We start from the raw sequence: 14,190 nt of genomic DNA on the forward strand, positions 1-14,190 counted from the left end.
TAGTTATTGTAAAAAATTTATTCGAGGTCGTTGCAGAAACCCAAATACATTAAATTTTAGATCCGCCTTTAACTGTATTCTACGACTTGAATCTATAACTTATAGGTCAAACGAAATATTTTACAAAAATTTCATAAACAAACTTTACCGTTCTTTCGAGGCTTCGTTCAGGATCTCTCACACACTCTCCTTATAGAAATAAAAAAAATTACACCAGCAGTAGCACACACACGTGGTGGCAAGTGGGTTTAATTAAATTTGATTCATCAAAAAATAATATTGTGTATATACATAAATTATGATTAAAGCTGCATAAGTTTTGGATATAAATATTTTATTTGAACCCAGTACACGTGTCGTCTTCTCTATTTCATTCTTTTTGTTTTCCAATAACTTCAATATCCCGCAAAAAACATTACAAAATAGATTACTCCATTTTCTCTGTCTAGAAATATTGTTTCTTCTCTCTCTAAAACTCATTTTCTTTCACAACAAACTCAAACAAAATTTTCTTTTGCCTCTCTGTGTAACTCTGCTTTTATAGAGAAGAGATATATACATATAACAGTGGTTACTGTTGGGGAGGGGGGGTATGAAATGAATAGAACGTGAAATGGGAGGCGGTTTTTCGTGTTTTACCAACCCGGCGGTGGTGAACCGGACTGAACCGGAGGTAATATTCACGGGCAGCGAACCGCTCGACGAAACCCTAGGTCATTCCTTCTGCTACGTTAGGTCATCCGCCCGGTTCGCTCTCTCTCCGACAAACTCGGACCGGTTTGTTTCACCTTCTCAGTCACTCCGGTTCGATAATGAACCGGCTCCTTTAAGGACCGAAACCGGATTCAGAGCGATTTCAGGTGCGTCTGTTAGTGCAAATACTTCTACTCCCCGAACTGTCCTCCAACTTGATAATATTTACGACGATGGTACTGGTAGTGTTGTGAATGGTTTTGAAAGTACGTCTTCCTTTAGTGCTTTGCCTCTTCAACCGGTTCCTCGAACCGGTTTAAGCAACGAACCGGCTGGTCCAATGGAAAGAGAGAGGGCTTTCTTCATGTCCGGTCCGATCGAGCGAGGAGCTCTATCCGGTCCACTAGATTCCGCCGTTCCATTCTCAGCTCCGTTGGGTGGTGATGGCATTTATGTAAAAAAGAGAAAGTTGAAGGGCATTAATGGAATTAAAAAAGCCTTTAGACGGCCGTGGGTGGTGCCAGTGAGAAACTACTTCACAGGTAAAAAGGAAATTAACTGTACACGTGATTATAATGGATGGCATTTGCGTAATAATGTGAATGTTGAATGGGCATTAGGAAAAGCAGGGGAGGATCGTGTACATGTGGTTGTATGTGAAGAACATGGATGGCTGTTTGTTGGGATTTATGATGGGTTTAATGGACCTGATGCACCTGAATTCTTGATGAGTAATCTGTACAAAGCAATGAACAAAGAATTAGAGGGTTTGTTTTGGGATAGTGAAGATACTAGTATTAGTAATAATAACCAAGAAAGCAAAAAAAATGCAAATATAGAAAATGAAGTGATCATTGAGGACTCAAATGAAGCTAATTCAAATCAAGTGCATAAGGAGATGAGTAGGGGGGATAGGGGAGTAGAAGAAGCTGAAAATGAGGTTAATTTGGCTCAGATGGATAAAAGGTGTGAAAAGAAGGTGATATTTCAATCAGATAATGCAAATATAAAAAATGAAGTGATTGGTGAGGACTCGAATAAGCCACATTTTAATCGAGGACCTAAGGCCACAAGTAGGGGGGCTATGGGAGTAGAAGGAGGTGAAAATGAGGTTAACTTGGAGCAGCTAGATAAAGCCCGTAAAGGGTCGGAAAATGAAGTGATTGGTGAGGACTCGAACAAGCCAGGTTCGAATCGAGCACTTGATGCCACAAGTAGGGGAAATAGGGGAGTAGAAGAAGGTGAAAGTGAGGTTAATTTGGGACAGATGGATAGAGGGTCTGAAAAGAGAGTGACATTTCAATCAGGGGAGATAGAGGTTAGGAGGAGGAGATTGTGGGAATTTTTAGCAGAAGATGAGACAGAGGATGGTCTTGATCTTTCTGGTTCGGAGAGATTTGCATTTTCGGTAGATGATGCATTAAGTGTAAATAGTGCAGGTTCAGCGGTTAATAGGAGGTCGTTGCTGTTGTCGAAGTTGAAACATGGTTTGTCAATTAATAAGAACAAAGAGAGTAACAGGTTATTCCCATGGAGATTCGGATTGCAAGCTAAAAAGAAGGTTGAAGTAGGGGAGAAGAGAGTGGAGGAAAGGATTGATAGAAGTGAAAGGAAGCGTAAGGTGGGTCCGGTTGATCATGAGTTGGTTTTGAGAGCAATGTCAAGAGCTCTCGAAATCACTGAGCTCGCATACTTGGATATGACAGATAAAGTTCTTGATCGGTACCCTGAGCTTGCATTAATGGGTTCTTGTTTGTTGGTTGCTTTGATGAGAGATGAAGATGTGTATGTAATGAATGTGGGAGATAGTCGTGCTATTGTGGCTCAGTACGAGTCTGAGGAGGTTAGTTCTAGTTCAGAACCAATAGTTCCAGGCAATTGCGAGTTGGCTGTTGAGAGCATTGCTGAAGAATCTGTAGTTGCCGGTGATGAGGAAAATAAGGCGACGAATGAGATACCTATTCACGCTACGAAGCTAACTGCCTTGCAATTGTCAACTGATCACAGCACTAGCATTGAAGAAGTAAGGTTCCTCGGTTTCTTTGTTAGTCAATAGGTTGTTTCTGTTGCTTCCTTCCATGTTTTAAGTTTAACTGATTTATGAGTTATGATATTTTAAGTAATGGAGTACATAATTATTTTACTCTGTAAGAATCACAAAACTTCAGAATGATGAATTCATGTAAATTAAAAGCTGTTTCCTTTATATGGTGCTCCAAAATATTATGCCCCTTGTGCTCATCACTGGATTTACTGATCTAAGATCATTGAATGTAGTAGGTTATGAAATTAAATGGGATATAATTTCTAAATAAAAGTCTCTGAAGCAAAGAGGTCTCAAAGTCAGTTTCTTGCTTTAGTTACATGCAGAGCAGTATCATATATGCGCCTGTCAAACTGGTTTTTCTGTAGGTCTGGTGTTTTGAATCTTTTGGTCACAGTGTATTGAACCATTATATTGTTGGGTTGGCAGCATTTAGCTGGTATAGGCAGGTTCTTAGAAACAGTTCAGCATTTAGCTATAGTTTGACCCTCTCAAATGGTTCCTTTTCCCATAATCACTTATTCCTTTCCATGTCATAAGCTTGGTCTTCTTCATTATAGTAGGTTCACTCTTTACTGCTGTGCTCACTTTAGATGAGATGCTGCTCCTTTAGCTCAAATCTCTTTCTTTGCCTCTCTCTCTCTCTTTCTCTCTCTCTCTCAAAGATTTTAACAAATGTGAGTGTTCCAAATTTTCATGAACTTGTGCTTAATCTCGATGAGTGGATCAGGAAAGCATTCAGATCCTTTCCGATATTGATTGCCTTCTAATCTTAAAACTTTCTTAAAATAGAGTGCAATACTGTTCCAAACTTGTGGTTCATAAGTCGTAGGGATATTTTAGAAGGTATAATTTTGCCACTCTTTAGTGTAATTGTGACAATGTCACCAAACATCAAGTTGATACAATGTGCAGCACAAGGAGTCCAATAAATATTTGGGAAAACTCCTTTCAACATGTCACCCACTTTTTTATTCTCACTTGCGTTATCAGTAACAACTTGAACCACATTTTCCGGTCCAACTTTCAATATTGTCTTCTCAAACAAGTTTGAACATTTTATTGGAATTGGTTGAGGAGTCACTAGCATCATAAGATTCAAGAAACACACTACTTCTCGGAGAATTCACCAAAACATTAATGATCATTTTTCCATTTTTTGCAGTCCATTTGTCCATCATAATGGAACAACCATAAATTTTCCATTGCGCCTTATGCTCCTCGACAATCTTGTCTGTCTTCTCCATCTCCTTTTTAGACAAGGAACTCTTACTTCGTGATAGGTAGGGGACTTCATTCCTGGGCCATATTGGCCTACGACCTCAATGAATTCACCAAAACTATCGGTGTAATTCACACAATTAAAAGGGAGCCCCGCATCATACATCCACCTTGCAAAAGCATCTACAACACGCTTCCTTAAACTCTTCCTACAAGAATCTAAGTCAATAGCTTCGCCCTTTCTCTTTTCATTTGGTTTTTGTGAGAAAAAAAGATTAAGAGGACCTTTCACATTGCTACCGGCAGTGGATGATCCACTTCCACTTGTTGAATTCTTTCTTTGAGATTTAGAGGGAGGTGGCCTCATTATATCATTGACTTCAACGCCATCCTCATCCATTTGACTATCTTCATCAAGAAGATTAATCATAGATGCTCCATGGCTCATTGGATTTTTTAACTCATTTTTTTCTCAACATACTCTCATTTCTTTCTTAATAGTAGCCGGAACACTTGGACATCTCTAAAACCACCGATTAGATGTCTCTTGTGACGATGTATTCCACCGTTATAAATTTTTTGACAAAAGATACATTGCACTCTTGAGTTATTATTGCCAACTGCAACTCCATACACCCAAGCTGGATCTCTTTTTTGGCTTGATGCTATTGAGTAATCAAATTAAATTTACTACAATCAACAACCAAAAAAAAATAACAATTAATTTACTGATAAATTGCAGAAAACCAAGCATAAAGCAGCATAAAACAAAGCACTTTTAATAACAGAAGAAGAAGAAGAAGTCGTTTAGGGCAAAAAATGAGCGCTTAAAAAGTGAAAAAAATTGAAAGAAGAAGAAGAAGAAACTTACCGAGATCTGGAGAAGAAGTTGTTGGAGCAGCAGTGGTCGTCGCTGGAGTTCGCTGGAGTAGAATTCCTTGAAGAGCGTATGTTTTGGTAACAGATGGTACCGGCTCGCTTCTCGCTTAAGCGAGAAAAGCGCACACTTTTTGAATGTGAGTCGCCTTTTTAACAGAAAAGCGCTAACCCTGCGCCTCGCGTCGCTTCATCGCTTAAAGCGAGAAGCGAGCACTTATAATAACACTGCTCCTGTGTTTGTTGGGCCTTTTTTTATCAAGACATTAGGTGAGCACAAATAATATATATTGGCTCCAATTTGAGGCCTGCACATTCAAGTTGATCTTTTCGTCTTTTATCTCAATTGCCCCCATACAAATTGCAATTCACTGATTTGGCTAGTTGTTGAATGAGCTAGTAGCTGTAACAGCACCTGTATTGCTGACACATATAATTCTAATCACTCTTTACTCTGACATAACCATTTCTGATGTCCAGATACGGTTAATGATTCTCGTGTTGTCTGTTTCGGTTCTACCAAGTTACAGCTTCTCATTGTTGTTAGTAAAGTGTGTTTGACCAATGAATGCGATTGGCACTTTCTGTCTCATTTGTCATTGTGAATTCTGTAATTTTTAATTGTTTGTTGCTCGTCACATTTTCACGTTTGTATCTTAATCAGTCAGGTTCTTAAACAGTTTGTTTCTTGTAACAATTTCCAGGAAGTTATTAGAATCAAGAATGAACACCCAGATGACTGCAATTGCATTGTTAATGATAGAGTGAAAGGTCGTTTAAAGGTCACTCGCGCTTTTGGGGCGGGCTTCCTGAAAAAGGTTTGTCATTTGCTTTTCTTTCTCCATTCTGGTTTCCAATCCCAAAAATCTCAAGCAATTGCATCAAATTGCACATCTGCACATTCGGAGCCTCGTTTTGCTTTAGATATTGTGGTATCAGAGGACCCTCTTTGACTATTTCTATTTCTGGTTTGGCTGAAATTCTGTGGATCTCTAGGAGATGGAATGCCTTGCACTCTTAGTCCTAGCATTCCATCTAGTACAGAAATATATGTTTCTGCCTGTAGTTACTCTGGACAAGTAAAGTTCGCCACACGTTTAATTATTTAAATGAACATCCTACGTTGAATTGTTGCTGTAGACTTATATCCTGTTTTGACATGCTTGTTGCCAATCCGCTTAATAGTTTGAGATGTGCCTGTGCAGCCTAAATTGAATGATGCATTGCTAGAAATGTTTCGGAACGAGTACATTGGGGATGCTCCTTATTTATCTTGTAAACCTTCACTGCGCCATCATAGACTCTGTCCTAAGGATCAGTTTTTGGTGCTATCCTCTGATGGCTTGTACCAATATTTGAGCAATCAAGAGGTGGTTTGTCATGTGGAGAATTTCATGGAGAAATTCCCTGATGGGGATCCTGCTCAGCATCTTATTGAGGAGCTCTTATTCCGTGCAGCCAAGAAAGCTGGTATGTATTCTGTCTAGTCTTTCTGTGCAGAGTTAAGGGTAAAAAGTTACAGTTTTGGTGATTTTTTACGTTTTCAAGTGGTCGCACGCCCTTAATTTTTGCTAGGAAATTACATTTAAATTTTCAGATTTTCTCAATCATCTTCCTTTTATTCTCCAATTGAGACCAATTCTGTATTAGGTGGGAACATTAAATTGGACCCGCTCCGATTCTGTGACACATTAACGGACAATTGCTTATTCTGGATTTATGACCAGATAATCTGCCATGGCTTAGTTTGTTTAAGTCTATTCTCTTTAACTGATGGAACAAAGATACGTCTTGAGGTTTGAGAAACATCTTTGTCCTTTACTCATTTAAGCTGTTGCACTAGCTCTGATATTTGATAACTATAAAAAGCCTATTTGCCCCTGAATTATATTCCAATTGAATTGTACTAGTCCTCAGTCCTCACCTTATGACTTGTGTCTGTGGAAAGTGGAAGTCTATTCTTTTGGGGAAGAAACGCTAGTAAAAGACTAACTACCCTTATGCAGGTGTCCATGTAAAGCCTTGGTAAATGTCTCCTTATCTAGTAGTTTGAGTTTTTGCACCTATGTACTGCTCTGACACCTAGTTCGTGGGAACACTTGGTGGATCGAGTGTATAAATGAAATGTAGAAATTGATAGATCAGATAACAGAAAGTCCTTTTAGACAACTCCAGATGAAGTCATTAGTTTCATATCACTTTCTGAATGGAAGGACTACTAAATACTTTGGCTCCATCTCCACAGTAATCATTAGTTTCTCATTTAGTAGCATGTTTTTTCTCTACCATTTCGTTTTATGTATTTTCGCGGTTTAGGTAAACTATGATTTCTAAATCTGATTTCATGGTTATCTTATGATGGCCTCTGTAGATAACTTGTTTTGTGTTGTGGCATGCAAATATTACATGTTTTCCAATTGAGTTGTTAATGTTTTCTTGCAGGAATGGATTTTCACGAATTGCTGGACATCCCGCAGGGAGATCGTAGGAAGTACCACGATGATGTTACTGTTATGGTGGTATCTCTTGAGGGAAGAATTTGGAAGTCGTCTGGGAAGTACGTCTGAGTTTTTACAATTTCCATGTATAGTGGTGCGCTGCAATTTTGATCTCTTGAGCTGGGATGTTGGGAACAATGGTGGGAGCTGGATAGTCGATCAAGCTCGCTGCTCTGTTTATACCCTTGACAACAGCCAAAACTGGTGCTAGAAAGACGACAAGGCTCGTGAAAGTAGAAATTTAGTAGCTGGGATTGCTCAGAACTGCTCCTAGAAAAGAAAGAAACAGGATCTCTTCATTTAGTTTCTTTTTAGATTTGCACAGTAGAATAGATCTTTCCATTCTTTCAAGTTCTTTCTTTCTTTTTGCCCCCATCTCATCTACTCTTTAGAGCCAAAATCAAGTAATTGTGACCAGGTGGGTGGCTTAGTTACTGAGTTTTAGCCGATATATCTGTATTTTTGAGGTGGATATCCACCAATGCGGTTTACAGAGGAGAGAATTCTTGTTGAACCCTTTGTGTAAAAAGTTCTATCATAGAATGGGGCAAAGGGAAAGGTACAACACACTCTTATGCTGATTACTGATCTTCTTCCCTTCATCCCCCCCCCCCCCCCCAACACACACACCTAGGGGTGGCAAACAGTCGGGTCGGATATGAACAGGTCAAAAATGGATAAGTTATCCGACCTGACCCATATTTAATACGGATAAAAAATGGGTTAACCGGCGGATAATATGGATATCCATATTATCCATGGGTTCTTGAATAAGATTATTTTTGGAAGAATTTCCAGTCTTCCAAACTTATGGAACCCTCAATTTGAGACTTTACAAATGTAAAAGTTAAACTCATTAGCTATTCATTTTCTAAGTTAATAATATGATTCTTATCCATATTTGACTCGTTTTTAAAATTTTTATTATTCAAATCATTTTTAATAAATAATATGGATGAATAATTATTTTCTTTTAATTATTTCGCCACCCCTATACACCTAATACCATCAAAGTCAGTTTATACTTCTTAAACCATTTTACTGTCTTGTAAAAAAGATTACACTTTGGCACAGTTGGCGATAGTACAATATGCGCTTATCCCATGACCAGCTATTGCAGTAAAAATAGCATGAGCTAGCTAGTTTTCGGACTGGTCATTCAAAAATAGCCAATATTTGTAAAGTCATTAAAAAATAGCCAATATTTTGCTACAATACGGAAAGTTCTAGCATAATATACTGGAGATCGGTGTACCTGTATATGAACTTCCAGCATATTATGCTGGAACTCCAACACGCGAAAAGTTCCAATATAATATACTGGAGATTGGAACATCGGTGCTCCAATCTCCAGTATATTATGCTGGACCAGTATATTATATTGGAGTATTTTTCCGGATTTTGAACAGTGTTTTCGTTCAGATTTATCTTTATATAAAAAGTGGCTAAATTTCGATTACTTTAGAAATTATGACTATTTTTGAATAACCACTTGTAAATATGGCTATTTTTGAATTTCTCCCGCTATTTCTATCATTAGCAGTGTATACCTTAGCAGCATTTTCCCTTGCATTTATGCAAAAGAGATTGTTTTCACATCTCGAACTTGTCTCACAGAGAGAATGGTAACAGAAAAGAAGCTTGAGACCCATGCGAAATCGCCAAGAATGGATGACTAGTGAGACAGAAAATGTTTCAAGTAGCATAGCCAATGGATTCAAATAAACATAACCATATTATTTCTATAATACCAAAAAGAATTACATTTAATATAAAGAGGATTACACTGAAAAGCTGCTTATTTTCGTTTATTAGAAAACGGACTTTCATTTGTTATCATTAGTGCACAACGGAACTAAGAAAGAAAAATGCGCCACATTTCAACAACGTCTCACCATTAAGGGCGTGAGGGATCTAGCAATTCTCTAATATGAGTTTCAACTTTCTTCCGAATTGAAGCATTTGGGAAACGGTCTACTACTTCAGCAGCAAACGAAAAGATCAAAGCTTTTCTGGCAGTTTCAACGTCAACACCCCGTGCTCTGAAGTAAAACAGTTGGTCCTCCTCGAGGTCACTGATTGCAGCACCATGAGAGCATTTGACATCATCAGCGATGATTTGGAGATTAGGTTTGACATTCACAGTTGCTCGAGGCTCCAAAAGGAGGCTCCGTGTAAGTTGTCCTGCATCTGTCTGCTGCGCGTATCTGCAACATCATTTATAATAACAGACACATTTAAATCTCACGCATTAAACAATAATCAAAACCATTGACACAAATTGACAGTCGTGTGCGGTATCTTGAATAAAGACTTGTGTAATCCAATGCAGTTTGTGTAAATTAAAGGAGGAGAGAAGGTGAAGTCTTTCCTAAGTTTGCATTGCATCTCTTATTGATAAGATAAAACTCAAAAGCTGAGACACCAGCTCTTCTAATAGATTGGAAAAGTCGTTATAATCAACTGAAATACTCTGGTTTTGACTATTGGACACAACCACACAGGTACTTAACATAGATTCATCAACTATTTTAAGGGGAAAAAAAGGGAAGCCGGTGCACTAAGCTCCCGCTATGCGCGGGGTCCGGAGAAGGGCCGGACCACAAGGGTTTATTGTACGCAGTCTTAACCTGCATTTCTACAAGAGGTTGTTTCCACGGCTTGAACCCATGACCTCTGGTCACATGGCAGCTACTTTACCGGTTACGCCAAGACTCTCCCCTTCTCATCAACTGTTTTAAGAAAATCCATACAAAGTACCCATGTCCGTTTGACATGGATAGAACAGAGGATTTGAGGGACACAACTAGCAAATGACACCTGATCCATTGACCACCAAAAAGCAAGAAATGTCGAGGCTGCTAACTTTAACTGATGTCGTGGAATATGCCACTTCCATTCAGCCTTATACTATCTTAATATGTTGGAATATCTTTCTAGATTGCAGAACATAATCCAAGAGTTGACTAAGATTATACCATAGTGAAATAGTAGTGAAAGTATTTTGAACAATGTAAAGTTGGGACCCTCCAAGAAAAGATATCATCATATACATTCTTAGGATATCTTTAGGATATCTTTCTTAGGATTCATAAATAATTTAAAAAGAAAACCACGTAAGAGAACGTGAACGGAAACAGTACCATGAGATATAGAATACAGAAACAAAACAATATCAGTATGTAAATGTTCAACACTGGTGATTTGTAGAACGAGTCACTCAAATAAACACCAAAGGTGAGACAGAATATAATACCTATTGACTTGAACGTTTCCATCAAAAACAGCCTGTCCAGACGAATGGGCCACAATGCACTTGTGGATCTGCTGAGAGACACCTCGAGGGTGATCTAGGACTAATCTACTGTGTAGATCTTGCGTTTGATCAGAGATACACATATGAAATGTAGATAACTCAGTAACTGTGTCTGGACCAACTTGCTGGATATGAATATTGTGCCTACTCAACTTTCCACCAGTGCTTACTTCTATATGCTCGTATGTGCTAGTTGATTCCTGAAAATAATCAACTCAAGTATGAAGCAAACTTAAATCTCCCCATAAGACAAATAAATAAAAATCTGGAGTTGTTACAGTAGTTGGGAATTGTTTAAAGCTAACAATAAAACTTTAAGAAGAAACGGTAAAGTTGTCTCTATGACCTATAGGTCACGGATTCGAGCCATGGAAACAGCCACTAATGCTTGCATTAAGGTAGGTTGTCTACGTCATACCCCTTGGGGTGCGGCCCTTCCCCGGACCCCGCGTGAACACGAGATGCCTCGTGCACCGGGCTTCCCTTTTGCCTTAATAAGACTTTCAGAAGGAAAAATACACACTTCTGCATTAGCTCTGCTCATGGAGGGAAACGTAACATTAAATGACTCACAGTTACCATCAAACTAAAGAGATAAAAGTCTTCATTTTCAACAGACATTACTAGGCTTTTCGTTTGATATTTAAGCAACAAGTTGCGGAAGAGTGTTACACATCAGAACCAACAAGTTGTACCCAAGCCTGGACTAGTATTCACATCGCTAGCATAAATTGTTGGAATGACCGGACAGAGGAGAAAAGTAAAAATTGTTTTGTTTTTAGTTTAATTCAAAGAGAGAACAGAAGGAGTCTGTTCTTTTCAAAATCCTAATATCTCTTCTGGCATAAGGAAAATATCACGGAAATAATAACTTTCCTTTCTCTCTATTTCAGCTCGCCTAGAGCTGCTGTAGCGTAAAAATCTAAAACAAAAGAAGATAAGCTGTTATCACATACTCTAGTTTAGAACCCACCAGTCGTTAAAGTACCACCACCCTACCATCCAATAACTTACCCCTAAATTTTATTACTTTTAGTTCTATATGTGTGGTTCGGGTTTTCATTTTAAAAAATCTCCTATTATACACAAAAAAAGGTTTAGTCATACTTAGCCATATATACCCTTTCTCATGACTCCTTTAACAATAATGACTACTACATGACAGATTCACAACCTACTGTAGAAGTTTCATATGGTCGGGGGCTAATACTATAACAAAGAAAGCTCTTGTGTCTTGGGAGAAGATGTGCTTACCATGTGCTGCTGGAGGTTTTCAACTCACCAATATTAAAATCTGGCATAAAGCTGCTATCGTTAAAGTGTGTTGGGACCCAGAGCACAAGGTGGATCAAATTGATACATGCCTTTTACATTAAAGGGCAATAACTGGACTCTATCGCTATACCACAACAAGCTAGTTGGATGTTGGGGAAAATATTGGAGAACAACTGAGACAGATACAAGGCGCTCCAAAAGGAAACCAAAGCTTGATTAGACATATCTATCTACAGTTGTTGGGAGATCATGCCAAGGTACCGTGGAAACATCTGATGATTAACACCAAAGGGAAGACTCTACATGCTCGGTTGCTAAGAATGATATTTGCAGAACATGTTCATGCCATATGGAATGAAAGAAATACCAGAATTTTTTAAAGAATAGAAAGAGTTGTGTAAACCATAGCAAAAGAAATTGCTTGCGTACGCAGCGTGAGGGTATCAGGAGTAAAGAGCTTATTGCAGCAGCGCTACTTCTAGAAAAAAAAAATTCACTAGAGAGATGCTAGGAGAAAGAGAGTAACATGTAATCTAGGAGAGACATTCGTGAATATTTCGCAGCCTAGATAGCAATTTTGTTTGTGTTTGAGATCATTATTTGAGAACAGGTGGTTGGGATGTAATCAAGCTGAGAATTGTAAATATTTACTTGGTGATTAACAAAGCCTTTAATTACCCAACAATAATAATAATGACTTAACTTAAAACTTATTCTTCATATCAAATTGATTATAAGTATCTTTGTGACTCGAGGAGATAATAGACGATTGCCCAATCTCAAAAATGATTTTCAGGTTCAGCGAAGGTAGGCCAGAGCATCCTGTCCAAAATATTAAGGCAATATATGAACCTAAAACCTTTATAAATCCCGTTTCATGTCCTAACATACTAGATATGAGACATAATATAACTCAACAAGCACCAATAGCCAATCACGTTATATGAGAATTATCTTGAATTATGCATAATATGCCAATAGACCCTCGGCTCGACAAAAAAGCATAATATGCCAAGTCATATTTAGTAAAAAATAAATAAAAAGGAACAAGTTTACCTGCTGAACCCAAGTCCACTTGATATGTGCAGCATTTAAAGATTGATTTTGGAGGTAAGAATGGCTCACTTTTGCCCCTTCACCAACAACCACTTCTATAACAGAATTTGACCAGTAACATTTATCTTTTTCTCCACCTACATACTCCTCAACTATACTAATCTCCCCTCCCTTTTCCACCAACACCAACACCCTCGGATTCGAAAAGGGCAAAGCTTTTGATCCCTTATCGCTACTCTCACCTGAAATGTACCTCAAAACCAATGTATTCTCAACTTTACACCCTTCTGGCACATACACTAGTAATACATCAGGGGTACCAACACCATTAAGTGACCAAAACAAATCACCCTTAAAATCAGATTCATACTCAGACACCCTTTTCAATATGGCCTCAGATTTCACACTCAAAAGACTACCAACATAAACACCACTAGCCAATTCTTTTAACTGAGACAATTCATTCATAATATAACCATCAAGAATCGAAATTGTAGGCAAAAGGGTATCTGAAAATACATCCAAAGAAGAACTCTGAATCTTTGGAGGCAAAATTGGTTCAATTCTTGAATTTTTCAAGAATGAAGTGTCAGTGAATCTAAAAGGTTCATCTTTACGAGAAGGCCAAGGGGTTGAAAGTAGGGTTTCTGAGGAAGTTTCCCTTAATTTCTGAAGTGGTGGGGAAGATAAGGAAGGTAAAGAGTCTTCAAGGGTTTCAGCTATTTGGAGAACATATGGGTCTGAAAATGCTGAAATTGGATTTAATTTAGGTTTAGTAAAGACTCTAACTTTAGGATTTTTCTGGTTAATTCTTGTTGGTGTTGAGAGAGATGAGTATACAGATACAGAGGTTGATTTAGTAGAAATTCTTGTTGGTGTTGAGAGAGATGAGGATACAGATACAGAAGTTGATTTAGTAGAGAAGATTGGTGCCAAAGCAGAAGCCATTGAAATATCAGCTTGGCGTTTGGGGTTTGCGGTCAGATTCCAACTTTTAAACTTATTCCAAAACTGAGACAACTCAATTTACTTGGAATTAGGAAAGCTTGTCTCGAAATTACTTGGACTTTTTTTTTTTTTTTTTAATCTGATTAGAATTACTTGGGGTTTACTTGGATTCTTCGTTCATTCTAACTATCATCCGTTGATCCCCGAACACGATCCCGGCTTAATTCCTTGGGCTTTTACTCAGACTTCAAAGCTCCAAATCA

General features: G+C 38.2%; 2 protein-coding genes across 2 annotated transcripts; one reads left to right on the plus strand and one right to left on the minus strand.

Annotated features, from left to right (window-relative positions):
• Positions 1-447: 447 nt before the first annotated feature.
• LOC107805930 (protein phosphatase 2C 29-like) lies at positions 448-7,913 on the plus strand. The gene is made up of 4 exons (XM_016630036.2): positions 448-2,716; positions 5,539-5,652; positions 6,040-6,304; positions 7,277-7,913. Exons 1-4 carry the CDS (start codon positions 614-616, stop codon positions 7,399-7,401), a joined length of 2,607 nt encoding a protein of 868 aa, XP_016485522.2. The 5' UTR covers positions 448-613; the 3' UTR covers positions 7,402-7,913.
• A 1,135-nt stretch (positions 7,914-9,048) lies between these two features.
• On the minus strand, positions 9,049-13,977 carry LOC107805931 (protein ABCI7, chloroplastic). Its single transcript, XM_016630037.2, has 3 exons — positions 12,980-13,977; positions 10,589-10,848; positions 9,049-9,539 (listed from the first exon to the last, which is right to left on the minus strand). The coding sequence occupies exons 1-3, from the start codon at positions 13,925-13,927 to the stop codon at positions 9,230-9,232; spliced, it is 1,518 nt and encodes a 505-aa protein (XP_016485523.1). The 5' UTR covers positions 13,928-13,977; the 3' UTR covers positions 9,049-9,229.
• Positions 13,978-14,190: the final 213 nt, after the last annotated feature.

Source organism: Nicotiana tabacum, chromosome 5, assembly GCF_000715075.1.
Source record: "Nicotiana tabacum cultivar K326 chromosome 5, ASM71507v2, whole genome shotgun sequence".
In the NCBI taxonomy this organism is placed as follows: domain Eukaryota; kingdom Viridiplantae; phylum Streptophyta; class Magnoliopsida; order Solanales; family Solanaceae; genus Nicotiana; species Nicotiana tabacum.

Excerpts from the sequence above, each read along its gene's own strand:
- LOC107805930 (XM_016630036.2), top strand. The coding sequence starts at position 614 with ATGGGAGGCGGTTTTTCGTGTTTTACCAACCCGGCGGTGGTGAACCGG. Across the intron at positions 2,717-5,538 it reads ACAGCACTAGCATTGAAGAA|GAAGTTATTAGAATCAAGAA; the intron begins GTAAGGTTCCTC and ends AACAATTTCCAG. Across the intron at positions 6,305-7,276 it reads CCGTGCAGCCAAGAAAGCTG|GAATGGATTTTCACGAATTG; the intron begins GTATGTATTCTG and ends GTTTTCTTGCAG.
- LOC107805931 (XM_016630037.2), bottom strand. The coding sequence starts at position 13,927 with ATGGCTTCTGCTTTGGCACCAATCTTCTCTACTAAATCAACTTCTGTA. Across the intron at positions 10,849-12,979 it reads AGTGGACTTGGGTTCAGCAG|GAATCAACTAGCACATACGA; the intron begins GTAAACTTGTTC and ends GATTATTTTCAG. Across the intron at positions 9,540-10,588 it reads GGAAACGTTCAAGTCAATAG|ATACGCGCAGCAGACAGATG; the intron begins GTATTATATTCT and ends ATGATGTTGCAG.